The following is a 22,058-nucleotide window of genomic DNA, read 5'->3' on the forward strand; positions in this document are numbered from 1 at the left end:
AAACAAACAACAAAGCTGATAAATGACACGTTCATAAAATATTTCTTTTCAGTTTGGCAGTTTAAGTTTACATACATCCAGTATTTGGAAAATTTTCACAAAGTTAATAAGCCATAAAAGTCTACTAATAGTTGGCACATTAAAATATGCTGTCACTTGTAGAAGGAAAAAGTATAGTTTTTATACTGCACTTGTTTTCAGGCCTTGATCAACAAACCAAACAGATTTTTCTTTTTTCAAGTTTCACCAGGGTGTAGTAATACTTTTTTTCCTTTTACCCATAGTCCTACATTGATATGTACACGGATAGGTGTGCATCTGATTTTAGCCACATTTATCTAGAAAATGTAAAAAAAAAAAAAAGTGGATTTCTGCATTTTCAAAAGACTAAAATAACATTTACAATCCCTTTCAGTGACACCACAGTAGTACTCTTCTCAGTAGTAGTATTGCAGGCTTCTTATAGAAGGAAAAAGAATCACATCATTCATTAAGGTCAGTTTTGACTAACATTCAGTCCTTTTTGTTCTCCACTAAAAAACCATAATGAACATGGTGAAATACAGCAATTAACAAAAAAAAAAAAGACTGAATAGAAAATAATTTTCTTTTATGAGATTTAAACAAGGATGCCATTTACTCACGAGTTACATTACATGCATTTGCAAACACTGGATAAAGAGCGATATTTTACAACTTGGAACCTAAATGAAACAGATATATTTTGAGGGGCTTCTACTTATATCCATGATCCTGCATAGGTTGTAATAAAGGCACGAACGTACAGTAAATTAAAGACAAACAATTATCAGAGATCAGCAAGCCTCATTATTCTGGTGCATTCACGCCTGTGGGCCCCGAGTACTGACATCCTTTGCTGTCCACAGACTGTTCTGGGCTCTTTTCAGTGCTACACAAGTTTGGCATCGAAGGCACATTGGTGGAGGAGACTTATCAAAGTCCCTTTAATAGGGGACAGATGTTTGAACTGGAGCCGGGCCCACATTTACACCTCTGAGCTGTCTGAGCCACCCCACATGCCTGCTGGGCTGTGACTGTAGCCGTTGTAGGCCGAAGAAGAGGAGGTGGTGTAAGGAGGGTACTGGCTCTTCTTTTCACGCTTCTTGCGCCGGAGCAGGAGAATGACGACGGTGGCAATGAGGCAGGTGAGGAGGATCAGGCCTGCGACGCCCACCAGCAAAGGTATAGTGGAAGTATCAGTCAGCTCTCTGCCTGAACTCTCCAGCAGGGGGCGCTCTAAGAAACTGTCACGATTAGGGAGCCAAGGCTGGCGCTGGCTGACCACAATGCGGTCTCTTCGGTCCAGGGCGATGTGCTGGATGTTGGTGCCCCGATTATTTTCGATACCGATGTCTTGGGCTACAGCAGGAGCGGAGAAAGAGGGGGCGGCACGGCGGTGGCGGGTGGAGGAGCGGGGTTGCTCAACAGAGGAGATGCTGTGATGGAGGTACTCTATGCTGCGCTTGCCAATGTTGCGGTTGGCATTTTCTCTGGAGCGGACAGTGTAGATGGTGTGGATGAACCATTCTCGACCAGCAGCCACCTGAAAGCACAAGATGTGTAATTCTCTTTAAGTCTGGGCCTGTGCAAAACAACTACGGAGGACCAGAAGTGCCAAATTTAAAAAAACCCGAAACTATTTAATAATAATAATAATAATAAATAAAGTATTTTATCATTAAATGTACAACCATTAATCCTACTATAATATTTGTAGCATATGTACGCACATATGTCTGTAAGTATCCTACCTCGTTCTTAACGGGTGGGCCAGTCGCAACAATACTTTGCACAAACATTGTCACACATACAGCGATCATTAATATCAAAATATTTTTAAAAACATTTATATTTCCATTTAAATTCGTTTCACCCTTCACATTTAACATATGTTGCTTGTAGGTTTATGGTAACCAAAGCTTGTGTCTTTGATTGAATTTTGTTTGATAAATGCGAAACAAAGACCTTGAAAAGAAGAATTTGAAAAAATATTGCAGGCCGTGCTAGTTTATTCCATCGCTTTTGCATTAATTCCCATATTTATTATCATTACCACTTAAAATTCAGTTTTGTATTATTACATTATGTGTATTTATTGATTTTTATCTCATTATTTTTGATCAATTTCTACTTTAACATGAGGGGGCTGTCATTCAAAGGATCAACATGGAAAAGCATGTCTATGTTTTTCACCATATTTACTTAAATTATTCATTTATTTATTGGTTTTTTTTCAGTTTTGGGCCTCCATATATGAACATATTGTATCTGAGAATAATGCAGACCTGAAAAAGTGGAGAGGAAGACAGTGTGAAGCCGTCAGTGCCTGGCTGTCTGATCAAAGACAGAGCTCCTGGTGTGTCCTGCGCCAGTGTGGCCTTAAAAGAAACGTCACCAAATGATGTAGCTTGAGTCTCTGGCTGGGCTTTGTCCTGCAGAACGGCACACACACACACAGAAAAATCAGAAACCCCATCTACTTTTTTCACTTCCACAGTATCCAATCATACTTTGTGATCTATTGCATCATACCAGGATCTTGAATCTGTGCAGTAGAGAGGGTGCATCTGCCAGGCAGCCATACTCTTTGTTAGTGGGGTTGTATTTGGGAACGTAACCATCCATTCCGGTGCAGAGGAAGACTTTCTCAATGCTGCAGGAGAAGGAGTCACCCAGGTTCTGGACTGGATCCACCATCACACGGCCATAAATCATGGAGCCTGAATTGAAGTACAGATGACATGTGACATTCCCTGTGGGTCATGGTTTCCCACTGTGATGTTACTTAACACCACTAGATGGCAGTAGTGTAGTACCTTCTGAAAAAGCAGCATCGGTTCCTTCTCCAAAGCCCATGGAGCCATCGGACAACCACAGCTCTTTCTTGGACAGCAGGAACATTTGTGTGTTGAGGCTGAACTCGGCTGCCACCGGGTCACTCACCTGCCGAGCAAGGATCATTAAAAAGGCAATAAATAATGCATCAAAGTGTAAATACAACACACTGAAAAAGCCTTTAAGAGCGATCAGCTCTAACCTGCTGGAAGCGAATGTCCATATCAAAAGTAAGCGGCTCCCTTGGGTGGCAGACAGGAGGGATGCTGAACTCCCCATTGGGTGATGCAATGCAGGGGACCAGCTTCACTGTATAAGTCCCGGAGTAGTCTCGTACCTAGAGGTTGGACAGACATTGAGGAATGGGGCTGTTTGGTTTGCTATTTCTTTACCAGTTGAAGGATGCTTTCACAGTTAAATGACTCACAGCAAAATCAGAGACAAAGCTCCACTGCTGCATGGGCTGGTTGTATGTAGGCTCAGTCCTGACCAGGGCTAGAGTGAACGTCAGCCCAGAGTGGTCAGCACATATCACCATAGATGACACGCTGGTTCCTGAAAACAAACATGTATACAGTCATAAATCTTCACAAATGCAATTTGCCCAACCTAAGCTAGTAACAGTGTCTACCTCCTTATTTATAGAGTGACCTTTCACACTGCCTGTGCTACTTGCGGCCTAAAAGTAAACGCTGTTGGGTCATTTTGACATTTGCTGAATGACCTCTGGGTCTTTCAAACAGGAAGACCCCTGAGGTGGAACTCCATAAATAGATAACGACAGGATGTGGACCACAGGGTAATCGGAGGTGGCTTGTACAGAATGACCCCACAAGATGGGTTTAGGGTGTGTACACTGTACATGCATACCTGGATGAGACATGACAAACTGCCCCCTGAAGCGTGCCTCGGTCTTGAAGTTGACAACGAGACGGCCCTCCTCATTTATACGCATACTGGTGGGGTACATGGCTCCTACGAGTACAGAGGGGAACGTTTTCCAATGAGCGTCACCAATTTACATTTTTCCTCAGTAAAGACTAACAGCATTGGCTATGAAGATACCTTGTAGTTCAGCTTCAGGTGGGCTGCCAATGCCATCCTGCCACAGAATAGCTGTGTCATACACAAAGGTGAGCTTGAGCTCTGATTGCAGGTCAAAGTGCTGCCAGCCTCCGACAGCCACCGGAGAGTGGAAGACGTAAGACACAAAGAGAGGAACACGCAGGGTGACATAAGACTGGACCAGGTTCAGCACCTAAATGGGCAGGGAAAAGGCACCGTCGTGAATAATACCTATTTCTTTGGGAACTAATGCTAGTGAGTGTCTTTAATCATCCAGGTAAGAAAATCCCAGGAAGTTGATTCTGCTCATCTGGACTTTTTCAGTGAAACACACTTTTTGTCCCTCATCCAAGTGACTTCTTCAATCTCAGCTGGCTGCAGGTTTCTCCAACCTTACAAATGCTACAGTTGCAATAATGACCAAAACTAACACCACTGGCTAACAAAACTGAGCTAACAGCCCAAGCTTCAGTCATTATGCAGCTGTATCATTTATAAGGTTGGAGAAACCTCTAGTCAGCCGGTCACTTGGATGAATAACGCGACCTCCAGATGAACACAATCAACTTTATGGGGTACTGCTAGCAAGCTAGCTAGAGACAGGCTCACCAGGCAATTCAGCTAATACCAGTTGAATCACAATATCTCATTCATAATGTTACTATATAGCTTTCTGCTGGAAAACCTTGGATCCTGGCCCTCCTGTAAATGTTACAAACTTAAAAAAAATATTCAGACTGAGTAAAATGTGGTGATTTTAAAACACATTTTACCGTCTTCACTTATTTAACTTTTTTTCCTACCTGTCCATCGGTTCCGATGGATCCTCCACAGTCGTTCAGCAGCTCTGACATGTCATAGTAGCTGGTGAACTCCCAGAGGCAGGCCTCTAAGTTGAGATTTCTGTAAAAGCGCAGAGAGTTGGCTGAACGCATGACAACGCTGTATTGATAGGGCGATGTCTCCCCAATTATTTCAGGGTTCTTTGTTGCGTCTGTGATGAAGCCGTAGCCGGTTTGGATCTCATTGAAGTCCAGCAAATTGGAGCAGCGATGGTTGCCCACACGTGTGCCATCCGGGCTCAGGGTAAGCTCAAAGTTGGACAGAGGTCTTGTGGAGATCACTGGCAGCATTCCTGATGAACGGGTAAAAGATTGTTTTTGGGTTTTTTTGTCACACACATTGGCTATATAAGGGCATATATTGAGATTTGCAACAAAATTTGCCGCTTACCGTCCATGTGAGGCATGTGGACTGTCAGTTTGATGAGGTTGGGAAAGTCTGGATCATCTGGACCCGTGTAGCGAATCTTTGCAGAGAAAGGTTCAGCTCCAACAGTACCCGGGATACGAGGCTGACACATACCTGCAAAAGGTAGGGTCAGCTAAACCAGATAATTCTACATCCAGTATTTTGTCTGTAAATCTCTGCTGGCTTCTTCTTACCCTCCTCTTTGCTGATCACAACTATAGAACTGACGAGCTCCAGGCCAGCATCTCCGTTGGCATTGAAAGCCCTTGCTGCACACTGAACCCTAGAGCCGGCTTGGAAGTAGATTGAATCCAAGGTGATGGACTTGGTGTTGGTGAAGAAAGTGTTAGTGTCCACTTCCCTCATGGGGCTGGTTACTCCATCTGATCCAGTGGGAGCGCTGATGAGCCAGCGGTACTGAGTGAGCGTGTTGTTGATGTTCTCCGCGGCACAGATGGAACCCGTTTTATCAAAGTCATGATATTTAGGGTTGCAGGCCTAGAAACAATATGATAAACCTTACATTTTTAAAAACAGCATTACCAATATATTTTATATAATAATTACTACTGAAAAAGTGCTTTGTTTGATTTTATATTAGAGTAAATAAAGCAGCGTCTCAGTCACCGTCACACAAACAACAGGGTATCCATTGGGTGGGTAGGGTCTGTCTTTCATTTTAGATGTGTCGTCATACATGAGAAGGGAAACCACTTGGGGGATGGCAGGGAAAGTAACATCTGCCACACTGTCCATCTCCTCAATGTAAACAATGGCCTTGTTCATCTGGGAAACAGAGAGAAAACGCAGAGTCAACTGGCTGTCATCCTAAACAACTACCCAACACTTTAAATAAGCCTATAGCTCTGCCATTTAGACTATTAGATTATGGGTATCATTAATGTGTATGCATGTGTAAAAAGCACATACTCTAACTCATAATCTAGTGTGGCAAAGGTTTAGAAGTAACATATTTATCTCATTGAATGCTTTGGTTCAAAACAATGCAGTGTGATTAGTCATTACCACAATTTGGTGTACAGTCATTGGACACCTTATTAGGTACACCTTGCAAGTCGAATGATGTAGTTATACTGCGATTCTTCTTCACCTAGTCCTTTGCAACTTTCCCTATGTGTGTTTAATCATTTGTATTTCTAGTTATTAGTTACATGTTTAGTCAGTTCCCTTTTTAGGTTGTCTTGGTCTCATCTGTAAGTCCTCTCCATGTCATTCTCTCTCGTTCTCCCTCTCTCTCAGCTCTGTCATGTCTCTCTCTCGTGTACAAGTTTGTGTGTCTCTGTGTGTGTTTTCTGTTTTATTGTGAGTCTTTCCCTGTGTGTATTAAGTTCTGTTTCACTTCCCCTTGTCATTAGATGTATTTAGTCCAGCTGTGTTCCCATGTGTCTCCACCACTAATCACCCTCCTGTGTGTATACAGTGTCAGTCTCCCTTGTCAGAACATCTGTTATGTTCCAATCATGTATCTTTTAAATTCCTGTCCCTGGATGTCCTCCATTGTGTATCCCTGTTCTGTGCTCCAGTTTCCCTATTGTTATTCCCAGTGTAGATTCCCGTTTATGTTTTGGGTTTTCATCTTCGTTTGTATCTGTTCCAACGCCTCGAAGGGCTCGCTTTCCGTTTAACCCTTCGTCTGCCTTTGTGTCTGCATTTGGGTCCTCATTACACTCATTCAAGAGAGTCTATATGAATTGTAGTCTTACTTTCCTGTTTTTAGCCAACGGGAGTGGCACCTGGAGTGGTCTTCTGCATACCTAAGATGCTCTTCAGTTTCCGAGATACTCAGACCAGCTCATCTGGCACCAACAACCATTTAAATCAAATTTCATCCTTTTTCTGATGCTCGGTGTAAACTTCAGCAGTTTGTCTTGACCATGTCTAAATGCCTAAATGCATTGAGTTGCTGCCACGTGATTGGCTGATTAGATATTTGTGTTAGAAAGCAGTTGAACGGGTGTATTTGTTAAAATATCTGATGAGTGTATCTGAATGAAGCCAGCCCAAAGAAATTTTCATCTGTTTTCACAAAATTGTCTTTTCAATGCACTGTTCACAAAGAAATACACTCTGAGTAATACTGCAAACACACTGGGTGCTGGAGATTAATAGTTATGCCACAATGGATTTTGATTTGCTCCTAAACATGTTTATCAATCAACTCTTGATAAACAAATTAGTTGTGAATTCAAAACATTGCTATTATAATATCTGCCGTGGAGCCCTCGAGATTAGTTTAATTTCACCGAAATAAAACATTGTCATTTTAAATGATACAGTGTAATTTCAACACACAAATTGTACTGTAATCACCTATTTCTGTCACGTGAGCTGTACATGCCTGCTGTAGAGTATATGGGCAGAATGTCGCCGTTCTGTTTATAGGTTTGTCTTCTGTTTGGCTCTGCTGGGACATTCCCCTCAGCATCTCATTCCTGCTTTTTATATATCTGTGGTTCAGGCGTGCTGACAGCATTGCCAGCTGCTGCCTGCTTATTTTAACACAGGCTGACATGACAGGGCTCCTGTGTAGATCTGCAGTACTGTACCCCGCACATACACAACCACCTTCTGGGTTTATATTTGTTTATGCACATCTGCTCGTGCATCCCACGTGGCCGTTATCTCACCTGTATTTCAGCCACCATATTGTCATCAGGCTTCATGTGCACAGTGAAGGCCTCTCTCATCTCTCTCTGACCGTCATACAGGACCTCAATCTCCACAAAGTGTTCCTTCTCGCCCTCCTTGAATGCCACATCTTAAAACACAAACAGTGACGTGTGCAGTCATATCAGGAGGCAGCATGCAAGTTACTTAGTCACTGTGTAGCTGCTAAAACCAGGTTCTCACCCTCTGACATCGGGTTATAATCTTCTCCAGAGGTTGCAGACCCATCCTTTGTGTGCACCCTCACTACTGAAACCTTTGAAGTGTCACCAAAACGAAGAATAGGAATCTTCACTGTGGCCACTTCGCCTTTCACCTGGGGCTCACGCACACTGTACTTGATCTCAGAGAAACGGATGATCGGCTCTGGAAGAAAAATTGTATTCACGTACTATAAACATTTAAATGAACATATTTTTTTCTTTTGAAGATCTTTGATCTGAACTCAGATTTTACCAAATAACAATGTGGTTTATGGGAATAAGAAGTGTTAAAAAAGGCAAAGGTACTGAGATTCTCGTGTTCTGTTGTTAGCAGATGTTATGAGACGCAGCAAAATAATTGAGCTATTCTATTGTAGTTATTTACATCAGTTTTAGCTAACTTAGTACAAATACACACTCTTTGGCTTGGGCCAGGGGTATCTTTTTTTTCCTCAGCCAAGATATTTGATACATTTTTTCCCACTTGTGCAAATGTTGTTTTATTATTTGCAATATATTTAGTTCCAGAAAACACGTACTGTCTTTCTCATCTGTGATAGTGACCAGTGCTTCCTTCTGCTCCCCGATAGCGGCTCCGTAAGGAGACTTGCTCTTAGGAGTTCCCAGCACCAAGCGGAATTCCTCATCCTCCTCATGGATGGAGTCGTCTACCAGGGTAACCACACACGGCTTTTCACTCTCACCTGGGGAGAAAATTAGGGTACAGAGAATAAATATTATATATATGTATATGTATAAATACACCTCAAATGATACATGAAAGATCAAATCAGAGGGAGGGTGTCACCTGGCAGAAAGGTGATGACTGATGCATCAGTATTGGGCCTTTCGTTATAGTCCATCATGACCTGAGCAGAGCCTTGGCGAGTGTAACAGCGTGCAGTGGATCTGAGGCTGATGTCTCCACTGCGGTACACTGTGGCTGTTACCTCCCCATCAGACTCATCCACCCTGTAGCTTCCTTCCTTAAACTGAACCTTAGGCACTGAGAAGCCAACAAGCAATCAATTACAAGAAAGTCTTCACAAATTTAAAAGAAGATAGTGTTTCATGCTATGAAGAATCCATATTTTTTTTAAAGCGATCTGATATTTTTTGTCCTACAATTTATGTGTAAAAACATTTAATAAATGCTTCATAATGTACATATGTATAATAGTTAAGAGCCAGCATATGACATCTTACATGAAAAGTATTCAGAAAGTCTTTATTTGTCCTTAAAGCTACATAACAGTGCGCCAGAGTAGCCATTAAGTCATTGTTTATTTACTGATAATGAACTTTTTTATAAGTAATATGAATATAGAATATCTTCTGAAAAGATTATGAGTGCAGATTTATAAATCCATACTTTGGTTTGATTTCTAAACCTGATACTCACAGTCAGTGACAGTATCATTGATGGTGATGGTCGTCTTGCTTGGTTCTCCTAGCACCGCATTCATGGGCATCCGCAACACAAGGTCAAAGGTCTCGGGTCCCTCTAGTTCCGGCTGGCCCAAGTCATCCAGGATGGTTACTCTAAAAGTCTGCATTGTCACCCCTGGAGCAAAGTCCAGGTTGCGGCTAATGCCAACGTAGTCCTGTCCAGCTGGCAGACAGAGAAGAAGCCATTAAATGATGGTGTTATTTAATGCGACTGAGTGCTGTGGATTCTGTCAAACGTCTGATTTTTACCTTCAGCAGAAACGGGGTCGCTTTTCCTGGAGCGGATGGTGACGGTAGCGGTTTTGGACAGGTCAGTGCCTGTCCTCCAAACCTTTACCTCGACATAGCCTGAGCTCTCATCCACGATATACTCAGGCTCACCGAAGTACAGTGAAGGCTCTGTGAGAGTTGGGAATATTAGGAAGGGAAATTAGTAAATAATTGAGCCATGATCAGCGGTCAGTATTTTCTTAATGGAAATATTCTGACAAAGTAGTTTCCAAAACCGCATAAAGTGAAGGAAGTAATCTGTGTTTTCTCTACAGGCTCTTAAAACAAAGATCTTTTTGTGGCACAGCATAAGCCCAGACATTTGGATGTTGGCAGTTAATTTGTGAGGATATTTAGACTACATGTTTTGTAGTTCAGGTTCAGGGACAGATTGAAGTGAATAGCTGAGCAAAATGCCCCCATTTTTTACTCAGCACAGGAAGAGAGCTGTCATCCATCTTATCCTGCCTCAACCTTCCTCCCCCACTTATCTAAATCCCGACAGCTCTCTCTGAACTCAACGCCAAAGGGTTGAGGGTGCACCTGATGAATAAGCTGTGTGCTTGTATGTGCACAGGCACTGATGGGTAAGCGAAGGGACGTTCCTGGCGTCTGATGACAGAGAAGCTGATAAGAAGCATGGTAAAGGAGGGGAGGGGGGTGGTGGCAGAGACAGAGAGGCAACCGTCTCCTTTGTAAAGACAGAGGGCAAGAATTCAGACCGCTGGAACACATTCATCTCTCTTCACTTGTGTATAAAGCAGGTTTTCAACACACTGCGTCCGGCCAGCGCTCTTAGAGATCTGACCTATAGATAGACGTGGAGATATAGAGGTTCATCTTTTCAGAGCTGATATGTAACAAAAGTCAATAAAAATCTATCACTGTATCTGTTAACCATTTCGGGACACTATGAGTGAATGTCAGATGTCTCAATAATTTCCCTCTCAGTAATTACTACTTGAGGAGAAATGGCAGATCTGCTCTTAAAGTTTACTTAGAAGTCGATGTATGCTGCGAGAGACAACTGAAGCTGAGGGAATGGTTGCTGGGATGCATTCAGCGCCTTCCGGCTTCTATTTAGCACCAAAATAAGGGTGAGAGGGTGAAGTGAGTGCCAACATGGCAACCTTAAGATCAGTGGGAGGAAGATCCAGACAAACAGTAACAATAGAGGCTCGTCGTTGGCAAGGTCCCAAACCACAAGTTTACTCAGGCGGGGCTGATTGTTTAACAGAGACGCACACATTACAGGCACTGAAGCAGATTTGTGGCGCGGTGGTACTTCAGGACCCACCAAGAAGAAGAAGAAGGATCACAATAGAGGTTTACAATAAAGACTCTTCTCTTGTCTCTTCACGTGTCTGGGAATGCACAATGGTTATATTTATATAAAGATCAATTAAACTCCAAGCAAGTGCGAGAAACGGGCAAAAGGCACGAGAGACGGGGTAAATGTGAGAAAGGAAAATAAATCTGTCATTAATGATTCAGAAAAGAAAGTACAAGAGGCTCTAATGAATGTTAGAATTGTGATTCTTTCTCAAGCTAATATGTTGAGACTCCTTAGAGATACAGACCACATAGTGCTGGAAAACATGCCAGTCATTTGGATTCCCTGCATAATAGCCTCCCCCCACCCCCCCTCCACCACCTGCCTTTTGGTCCCTTCAGACAAAGGGGTGCCCTCTGTTTCCCCCTGGGCCTTCCTAAATGCCGGTGAGGGTCGCCCGCGGAGCACGGTGAGATTTAAAGTCCTTTGATCTGTCGGGCTACAGTGTAGCATAACATTCACAGAGGTCGCCTTTTCCCCACTCAGCACCTGTCTGCTGTTATCTTGTATCTGACGCCCAGACAGGCTGAGTATAGTGGATAACTGTAGCTTAAACACAGCCATACTGTCGAGCCGCTGATGCAGGCGCAGCATCCAGGTCTTTAGGCTTTGGTGATTGTGGTGATCAGACTGTCTGCGCACCTTCGGTGGATTAATAGCGAGCAGACACGCAAATGCAAACACAGAGCAAAGAGACTCTGTAAGCAACAGGATCAAGCACACCTGCCGCCCTCTGTGGCTCTCTAACTGCAGCAAAGGATGTCAGCGTATGGTATTTACTCACTGTTCATAATATTTACCAGTGCACCAACAAACCTGGTGACCAACTACAAAAAGCATCTTACTGCTGTGTTTTGCTCAGGGTCAAATACTTATTCCACTCAATGACATGCAAATCAGGTCATAACTTTTTTATGTAATGTGTTTTTCTTCTGGATTTTTGATTTTGATATTCTGTCTCTCTGAGTTAAAATGAAACTAGCGTAAAATTTGTGAGTGTTTGAGTAAAATTACAAATTCAGCAGGGGATCAAATAATCATTTTCCACACTGTACGTGCAATAGTTTCACGAGGTCCCTCCTTCTGTCTGTAAACAGATGATTGATGGAGATCCCTCTCTTCATCTTCAACTCCGGGTCTGATGCGGGTCCAAAAAGAACGAGCTCAGCTCAGCATACGTTCATCATTATTTTTCTCAAATGATCAAACACTCCCACTCACCGTCATCGCTGTCTGCCAAAATGGTGACTTTGGCAGACGGGAAGTTGGCGCCCACCTGGCCCCCCATGGGCATGCTGAGGCTGACGTTGAAGCTCTCCTCTTCCTCGTAAAGGGAGTCATCGATGATAATGATGCGACAGGCTTTTTCGCGCTCATCCTTATCGAAGCGCAGCACGCTGGTGTGGTCCTCGGGCCGGGTGATGTAGTCAGAGTAGGAAAGGACTGTGCTGGGTATGGTGCCGGTGGCTGTTCCTGAGGAATTATGGGAACAGAAAGATCAGTTTGCAGGGAAACTAACAGCAGGAAGTCTTTGGAGTAAAAAGGGAAAATAAAAAATAACACAAAATAAATACTAATTAAATAATCAGCCCTACACATGAACATAGAAATGTTTGCTCTAATATATCACCAGTAGTCAAAAGTAATGAAAGAAAAGGTTCCACTCCTGAAATTTCATTTATTTGTGTTTTGATAAAAACAGATTGATCTCACCTTGCTGAGTGTAACAAACTACCAGGAGCTCCTGGCTGGCATCTCCCGAACGTCGCACTGGCACCAACAGCTCTCCAACATCCTCCTCTATCTTGAACTCTGACTGAGGGATGTAGACGGTCGATTCTGTTTTGAAGGAAAACAAATCAAGGCCAAGAACAACAATTTTGTTCAAATAATTCAAAATAACCAGATTCTTACCATCACCAGGGTCCACAATCTCCACCGTCGCGACGTCAGGAAACTCCAGTACAGCCATGACAGGGTCTGACAGCTGTATCTCAAATGTTTCCGAGGTCTCAAAGTCCTGGTCTGTGAAGATTTTCACTTTCCAGGTCGCTGTGGTCTGGCCTGGGTTGAACTGAACCTGCTTCTGGGCTTTACCACGGAAATCCTTGTCCTTCTCTGCTGTGCCGTCCTTAGTGGCAATACCTGAGGAAAAGCAGTGCCAGTGGCAGCAATATTTTACCCCAGTGCTTCCTCCTGGGGCTTATGTCAAAGTACAGGCTTTCATATTTGAACAGTACACATGATAATTTCAATCTGATGCAACAATAACAGGTAGAATATTCTGTCTGCTGACGCCGCAGAATAAGAAAAAGATAGTTCGAGTTTTACGTTCCTTTGCACAGCGAGTGAGTGGCCAGCATGCAAGCCTTACTAGGAAATGTCATACATGAATTCAACTGAACCTCTGTCACAGACAGGACAGGAAATGGAGCAGCAGTCAAACAAGAAAACAAAAGCTTTGCTCCTTTGGGGACATGTCTGCAGCGTGAGTGTGGAGTTTTTCTTCGTTTGGCTGCAGGGATAAGCTGAGGATAAGCCCTGCAGCCTTAAAAGGAATGTTTAGAGATTTTAACTAAAGGCAGCTATGGTCATGCTTTATTGCAGGTCTGACCTTTAAAAACACATAAATAACATGAAAGTCTAAAGAGACTTTAAAAGTGGGTAATAATTCATTGTTAAAATGTCAGTTTAATAAAGGGTCGTGTGGTATCATCATCCATCATATCTTTTTATGAGTGACAAGCAAGTGGCCCCTTAGGAGCTAAAAAATAAGGCCATTGTGGGAGTACCAAAAACTGCACTTTCTTGAAGGGCCACTTGAAGCTGGCTCTAAAAACGAGTGAGTCCCACAATGCTTAGGATCATTTCCAGGAAAGATTTTAAATTTAGTCACGTGGAAAAAATGTATCTGGACTTTTTAATGAAGTGGAAGTTATAATCCAGCTTACGTAGCTGATGATGTATTTATTGTATATTTAAAGAAGCTAAAGTAACTACGAGGATGGCACTTCATATAACTGGGGAGGACGTGGGTCAGGAGGTGGAGCATGTCATCTACTACTCAGACGGTTGGTGGTTTGATCTCTGGCTGCTCCAGTCTGCATGCCAAAGTATCCATGGGCAAGATACTGAGCCATGCTCCTGATGCGTTCGTTGGAGCGTGAATGTGAAAGCACTGAGACAAAAACGCTCTTATGTTTGTGAATGGGTGAATGAGACATGCTGTGTTTTGAATGCTCAAGCAGACTAGAAAAGCATTAACCCGTCCATTTACCATTATATTGTTACCATTATATTATTGGATCATTGCAGCTGTTGATATTAATTACTTATATATTGGTAGCTTGAGTCAACGTATCTCCAAAATAAGCTACTGAAGCTTTAAAATAAATGTTATGGAGTAGAAAATACAATATTTGCATCCAAAATATGAAGCAGACAGTAGCATAACACATAAAAACCTGTTTATGTCTGCAGATTATAGTAAAAGCAATCATTATGTATGTAAAAACAAACAAAAAACTCACTCATTTCTAAAGCATACAAATTTAATTAGGTTTCCTGCAGTTAATTAGAAGCTAAATAAATGACTTGTCAGCACTTACTGACAAAAGAAGTTTCACCCAGGTAGCCTCTGCGTTTCAGCGTCACCTCCAGGAATTTGGCATCTTCATCCACCAAATAGTATTCCCTCTCCAGAGAGATCCAGGCCCAGTTGAGTCGGAATGGCTGGGGATTTAGTTTATTTCCACCTAAAGAGAGGCAGGGGGGAAAAAGAACCTAACGCATTAGCATTTCATTTGAAACTTCTTTCCGATGGAGACTACAATAATCTGGTTTGTTCCTATCGGGACTCACTGAGGCATATAAACTGCAATCTGCTCTGCGCTCAAGGATAAAAGGAATCAAAGGGATATTTTAATTTAGGAAGGGAAACATGATAACTTAATACCAGGGCTTCTCTAAAGCTCACTTCACCAGGAGGAGTTGCATTACTTGTCATTTCAATGGATTCTTATCCACGTCTACCTACAGCTCTCTCTTATTCTCAGGCCTCAGTAGGATGCCTGCGAACTCAGATAAAATGGAAATTGTCTGCTTTTGAAAAACTCATAGAGTTTTATCTTTATTGAACTTGCCATGCACTGTTCATGCTCTGTAGCGTTCCCTTGTGAAAATAATGAAGTGGAGTGGGGCATTTCCAGGACATAGAGATGAGTCGGATATTATTAGTGACCTCAAAGAGCATATACAAATGATTACATGTTTCTGGCTTTAAAAAAAGTGAGCACAATTACCCCTTTCTACTAATTTCTGACTTTTTATCATACATTAAGCCAGGGGCAGCCAATTAATATTCCCCAAGGGGCCAGATGAGAAACTGGGACTGTTGTGGAGAACTACTTATGGGTGCGGCCATCCACAACAGTTTCTCATGTGGCCCCTTGGGGAATATTAATTTCTTGCCCCTGTTTTAAGGATGATTTAATGTGTGGCTGCGCACAATATGAGCCTGAGTAAATACTGAGTGAAAGAGGCTATCCTCCAAAAGTGAAACACATTTGACATGAAATATCAAAAGGTCAGAGTCATAGATCCCGTCTTTAATCCACACTATCTCATGACTCATGTAATCCCTCTAACTGCCAGTTTGGTTTTTATCACTGACTTAATACAGGCAGCTTCAGAAATATGTCAGCGAATAAGTTCTGCTGCATACTTGGAATATTTTTTTTTAGCAATGGCGGTAAAATAGCTTAATGCTTTATCCTTGAGTGAGGCGAGCCTGGTGACCTGTGACTTTTGAAATGGGTCAGGCTCAGCGGATTCTCTGGATCAGAGAGGTTAGAGACAACTGGCTCGCTTTAGTTTTGCTCGGCTGGTCACACTGAGAGCAGCCCCGCTGACCTAACTCTGTAAAAAAGTTGCTTAGAGGAGTGAGAGGACTTGACTGAATGAGAAGAAGCAGAAGTTTTTGGGAAGATTTTTTAAAGGTTTGATACAGGTGTCAGAAAAAATAAAACAAATGTGAACTAGACATTACACCAGTCAAAGGAGCATGAACAAAAACAAACAACGGGACAATAGAAAGGAGCCTCTCCTTGTCCTCACACTGAACCACCATTGAGCTCATTTTTGCCTCAGTGAAGAAGAAAGGGGCTGCAGTCTTTATGCTATGTGACCGGGGAGAATGAAAACACTGGGGAGCTGAGTGTGGGTATTCAGGATGGGAAGGGGGCCGCTTCCTCGAACCCACATGTCAGCGCTGAAGCCAAGCCAGGTCGTATCACAATAGAAACGATCCACATGGACCAAAAGGCAGAAGCATGATCAGATTCAGCTGATGTTTGATTGAGTAATGATGACTGTCTGGAAAATGTGGGATAGTAAACATAAATAATCACTTTTCATTTCTTTCTCGAAAACAGACTGTGGACAACTGAGTTCAAGTTAAAGAAAGAGTCTTATTCTGTTTAGCGTACACGGATGGATACATGAATGCAGGCTATCCTCTTGCGAAAATGGAGCGGCAATGCCTGGTGAGCACTCTGCACCAGGCTCGTGCTCAGGTTTCCCGCAGCCATGGCTAAAAATACAGGAAACAAGTATCATGTCTGTTTTTGCTTGACCCAAATTCTTCAAGTGTTAATAGAATAACGGGTTTTTGAAAACATTCGACTTTGTTGTGTTCTGAGCAGAATCGACTCAGTACCTGCTAAACAAGCAAAACTCTTAAAGACACAGATTTGCTCTCAGCATCCAAGAAGGAAAATGCACCAATTCCAGCCTGATGTACAGTCACACACAGAAAAAAAGACTTGAATCATCAGATTGTTTCTGTGCTGGAAAAAAAAAGTGCTTGCTGGCAGTTGGCCCTATTTGGAGCTGATATGAGGAGAAGCTCATTCAGAGTCTCTCATCAGGGCTTATTGAATGAACACAGCAAAGACAAAAAACTGCTCTTGTTTTGGCACCAAGCAATCAGGCAGCTTTAGGTTTCTGCATTACTACAAGGAGTAAAACAAAGGGCTTTTTATGAATCAGACCAAGTGTGCTGGGCTGATATTTCACAGGCTGTTGAATAACAAGCATCGAAATTGCAACGACATATTTCTACAGTATTCAAATGACACTGAAAAGTTACATTTTACGACACCTCTGTGACTGTTTCTAGATATAAATATAATTTTACATATATGGGGAAAGCTGGGGACAAATGTAACATGTTTTATATCTTATTACATTACTATCTGAAACACACTACACATGTTGCTGCTGACATGATGTGTTTGCCATCATAAGTAACAAACATTCTAGCTTCATTTTTACATTTTACGTTTTCATTTTTCCAACAGTAAATAACCTGCAGAAGTGAATAAATGCAAATCCTGTACTTTTAAAACAACAGGCCCCATTACACAGCCGAATAACGGTCGTGCTGTGTGTTTCACAGCCCTGCTCTGGGGACGTATAGTGGTGTCTCTTTATGATTGCATTTACAATCATAAAGAGACACCACCACAGAGTTACATCTGGCATTGCCTACTTGTTATCCACAGCGTGATCCACGGTTGTTTTTAATAATCTTTTTATCCAGAATAACAGCTGTCACTGCTGTTTGAAATGGCTGTTTCACATCTTCCTTTTTCCGTTGCACCTCACTCCTACAGTACGAAGAATGTGATTTGCTGTTATAATATATGCTCAGGAGGAGCAGAAAGCAGCACTACTGTTTTCTGGCTAAGAACATCAAAGCGAAGATCTCCCTTAGTCTGTCAGTCTGTCCCTCCCTGTCTCACAAAACCTTCCTTCCCGCCAGACTCCCAGATTATGTGTAGCAGAGTGACAGATGTACTCCACAAACCTCCTCCCCCTCTGTGCTCCCCTTCCTCCCTGTGTCGGCTTTGTTCGCAAAAAGGGGATGAACAACTGAGAAGGACAGCAGGCCGCAGTCTGGGTGGGCCAGATCTGCCGCCATGGCGTGCCTCCCTGCCTGCCTGCCTCCACATTTCTCTGAATTCTTTTGTGCGTGCTGTCAGACGCTGAGGCCGGCGCTGGCATGAGGCTGAGCAAGCCAAGAGTCGGGATGCCAGGCGTGCACATAGCACTTCAGAAATAAATGAAAATGGTTTAGCTTTGCCCAAAATAGAAAGACCCGCACAAAAAGTAGTTGCAAACATAGGAGCCAGATTGCTGTGCTTTATGATTAATTATTTTGATTTATTGCAATTTTTATGACGCTCATGCTATATTAGTCTGGCTATCAAATCCAATACACTCGGCGACTGACTCACTAAGCTCACATTTCCATTAGCTTTTTAAACTGACAATCGTTATAATTTCTGCTGGGATGAAATGTTTTATAGGCTCCATGTATTTCCAAACCTTCCTGTTAGCAGCCATCTAATAAATTAGCTTCACTTTGATTGATGCCAGTTGGACGGCAAAGAATACTAAAGAAATGTGTTCTGTTATACGAGCCGAGTGACACAAACTCCTAACAAGCACTAAGAATGTGCATCAGAAAACACAGAGCAGTTACAGAATAACAGGATGACTCAGCACAACATCATGGCTTATTTACAGGACATTGCAGCCTCACAATTTCTCTGCAAAGGCATCCTTTAACGGTGCATTCTCCCTCAGCTCATATTTACACAGCGGCACTGCCTGAACCATACATAGATGCAGTGGTACAGTGGGTCAGGCTGGAGGTATCACTTGAGAGGAAGGTCAATATGAAGCTCACCAGCATGATGCAAGGAACAGCAACCTTCTAAGAATATCCTCATTGAGTGACAAGCGTCACGTTATTGCATTTCGTCATCAATCATCCAGTTCATATGAATACTGGTGAGATTCCTGCCAGCTATGCTCAGCATTTAATATCACTGGCTTTAAGTGTGGTCTGTTAAATCTAGAGGATGTCAAACATCTGGGTAAACAGACAGCACTCACATGTAGATGTCAAATCATGCAAAAAGTTCAAAAGCAAAAATAATGAACAAAACAACACTATTGATCAATCTAAATCTAGATTAAGGCTGTACTGAAGGATATTTCAGGCTAAAATGTTGGAACGCTGCCTCAGGGGACAAAAAATAAAACCAGTGTGAAAGCACGGAAAAATACCCGTAGACTGGCTCATTCAGTGCACATAATTGGACACTGGTTAACATTTTGATTTGCTAGTGATTGTTTTTAATAGCATTCACCAAATTCTTTGCTAATGCTAACCGAATGCTCACACAACATGACTTAGTCAGTTGCAATGTTAATCGTGGACCAACATTATTATGATGACATGGACATATCTACTTAAATTGTATTAATACATAATCAGTCTCTTTAACTAAATGCATTAAATACTAAATGCCTGTTCGGTCTGATCACAATGACTGAATGACATTGAACCTTGATTGCATATGGGGTTTTAGTGATTTAGCTGATTTACGCAATTATGTGATAAATAATGTGGCTTGCTTTGTGACCTACACTTTTAGCGCTTTATTGGCCTGCTGCTTAGCACTAATCAGCAGCTTCCCGTATTGGTGCAACGTGCACATACAGTCAGTGCTTCCCTGCATTGAACATCATTTCCCTCCACCCTGTTGTTCATACATGGTCCCTTGTGGCACCAGAGAAATTAGCATCAGGTGTAGCATCAGCTACCGGTGTAATGCTGAAATATAAGGAGGCTCTGGTTAAGACAACTGAGTCAAAAAATTATGAAAAACTGCACCTGATTAATCTTTTGAGGCACCTCGACTGAAACCAGGAAGTTCAAACTCTTCCTGGTGTGTCATGAATGTACCAAAACTAATCCATTCAAAAGCTGTTGAGACATTTCACTTCAGACCACAGTGATTCATGTATAAACAAACCAACAATCCAACAAACCAGTGTTTCCTTCTCTGCAGCAAAGTCACTAGTGCGGCTGAAAAAAAAAAAACATGGCACAGAGTAACTCAGTGACAGCTTTGCCACGTGGGAGCAGATAAGAATAACCGCTCTAGCTATACATCATAACTCTGCACCCCAGAAGTCCACCAGTCGCCATAAATCAAGGCTCAAGATAAAGAACAAAAAGAGAAATAGAGACAAAGAATGAGGGAATAGCAGAGCTCAGTGAAAGGGCCGGAGGGAAACGTGAGATAGAAACAAGAAAAAAGAATAGTAATACCCTGAAGGGCTCTTAGAGAAGAGGAAAGGGGAAGGAGGGTAAGTGAGAACAGGACGGGGTGCGGTGGAGGAGGACTGAGAGGCCTTAGCTTCTTTAAGTCGCGGGGGCCCCGACAGTGGCACCATTAGCCAGTAAATCTCCTGGTGACTGTTGACACGAGTGACATGTAAGATCCCAAAACACTGTTAGGGAGCAGAGGTTTAGCATGTCCATGTCGGCCAGCCTGCAGTCCACATGCAGCAGGGTACCCTTACAGTACTGAAGAAATGTGACCAAAATGCTGCCCTTTTAAAAATATTTCAAGTTCCTTTTCCTCAGTTTCCCCTTTTCTCTTCTGGCTTGAGATCATTGCACCCCTCTGGGGAGCTGCCCCCTCCAGAGCGGGCAACTCTTACGCTGGAAATCTGTGGGTTATGGGGCTATCTGAGATTGGGTTAGATTTCTGCAGAGCTGGGAGTGGGGTGACCACAGGCTTTGAAAGGGGATCCCTCTGGAGCCTCCACTCTCACGTACACACCTGTCTGCCTGGGATACCAACTAACTTCTAGGCCCTGCTCTGTCTGTGGCCCTGGAGTCTGGAGTCCCATAGGAAGTGCATTCCTCTCCCCGGCTCTGAATGATCACATAACACTCAACTCACCAGGGCCCATGATCCCCCTGCAGAACTGGGAGACTATATTGTTGCAACTAGAAAACCCCCCACAGAGACTTATCTGAATGCAAAGCTATTTGTTCTGTCTTTGGTTTTTGTCTTCTGTTTGGGGTGCACTTTGACTTGCACCAAAGATTAAGAAGAATGAATTGTTTGTTGTTGTTGTTGTTGTTGTTTTTTAAATTATTGTTCCAAAACACTCCAAAATCTTTACATTTACAAGGTTTAACAGGCCTGACACAAAAGGGTTTCTTTTCTTAGCCCGTGGCTCACTGGACCCATTCCTGATGGATGGGGATATATGTGAGCTGTGTCACAGCAGGTATTTACTGCTTCAGTATCCGACTCTTTGAACGGCTGTAAGAAATTCCAGAGTTGGTCACTTGAGTGCAAGTTACTGCTTGCAAACGGTGTGAGGATGGCCCAAGTTGAATCCTAGTTTATTTCTAAGATCATCATCACAGTTCTGTTAAGTCTGGTATTCTGAGTACTTAGTAAGAAGCCATTAGTTTTTTAAAATGACAGCAGTAGCAGATGATAATTATACTGGTTTCTTTCTACTTTAGACGGGATTTGCTGGCAAATAATCATAAGATATTCAAAATTTTGTGATTAAAGATTTTTCTTTATGCCTCCAGTCTCCACCTGACTTTAAAGCAACTATCTGCACCTATTTAACTTTCCACAACACAGAAGATGCATAGAAGGAGAGTGACAGTGAGGCTGGACAGTGGTGTGGACAATCAGTACTGATGACGTTGTCATGTTTTTAAAAGATTTTTATTGCTCAAATCAGCATTTGAGAAAATCTTTCTTATTGTTAAACTTGTAGCAAGGTGAGGTGTTGTAAAAGTAAACCAATGACTTGAAAAACCGTTACACCTTTAAGTATTTAATGTTACATAATAGCTTTCTTGTGAATATACAGATATAAACATGTATAGAATACCTGAAATGAACCAGGGGCTGCAGAAACTGTAATGGAATCACAAGACATTAAAAAAAGAAACAAACTATGCACCATATAGCATGGATAATGCAGATCAAATGTAGAATTTAGATGTTTTTCACTGTAGATTTAAACTTTAAGCAAAAGAGGAGGGT

The 22,058-nt window shown here is 42.4% G+C and overlaps 1 protein-coding gene across 1 annotated transcript in view; it reads right to left on the reverse strand.

Moving 5' to 3' along the window:
• Nucleotides 1-5: 5 nt before the first annotated feature.
• Nucleotides 6-22,058, reverse strand: part of frem3 (Fras1 related extracellular matrix 3) — a 31,748-nt gene continuing 9,695 nt past the window's right edge. The window contains exons 3-24 of the mRNA XM_005932318.2: nt 14,724-14,870; nt 13,030-13,260; nt 12,829-12,954; nt 12,337-12,588; nt 9,762-9,911; nt 9,466-9,675; nt 8,872-9,069; nt 8,603-8,767; nt 8,044-8,226; nt 7,821-7,951; nt 5,800-5,958; nt 5,367-5,670; nt 5,155-5,286; nt 4,725-5,056; nt 3,922-4,114; nt 3,727-3,831; nt 3,284-3,411; nt 3,059-3,193; nt 2,838-2,964; nt 2,554-2,741; nt 2,307-2,453; nt 6-1,564 (exon numbers count right to left, since the gene is read on the reverse strand). Coding sequence (XP_005932380.1) covers nt 1,007-1,564; nt 2,307-2,453; nt 2,554-2,741; nt 2,838-2,964; nt 3,059-3,193; nt 3,284-3,411; nt 3,727-3,831; nt 3,922-4,114; nt 4,725-5,056; nt 5,155-5,286; nt 5,367-5,670; nt 5,800-5,958; nt 7,821-7,951; nt 8,044-8,226; nt 8,603-8,767; nt 8,872-9,069; nt 9,466-9,675; nt 9,762-9,911; nt 12,337-12,588; nt 12,829-12,954; nt 13,030-13,260; nt 14,724-14,870 — 4,301 coding nt within the window. The 3' untranslated portion in view covers nt 6-1,006. The remainder of the gene's footprint in view (nt 1,565-2,306; nt 2,454-2,553; nt 2,742-2,837; nt 2,965-3,058; nt 3,194-3,283; nt 3,412-3,726; nt 3,832-3,921; nt 4,115-4,724; nt 5,057-5,154; nt 5,287-5,366; nt 5,671-5,799; nt 5,959-7,820; nt 7,952-8,043; nt 8,227-8,602; nt 8,768-8,871; nt 9,070-9,465; nt 9,676-9,761; nt 9,912-12,336; nt 12,589-12,828; nt 12,955-13,029; nt 13,261-14,723; nt 14,871-22,058) is intronic.

Source organism: Haplochromis burtoni, unplaced genomic scaffold, assembly GCF_018398535.1.
Source record: "Haplochromis burtoni strain Fernald_Lab_line unplaced genomic scaffold, NCSU_Asbu1 Contig_158, whole genome shotgun sequence".
NCBI classification, from domain to species: domain Eukaryota; kingdom Metazoa; phylum Chordata; class Actinopteri; order Cichliformes; family Cichlidae; genus Haplochromis; species Haplochromis burtoni.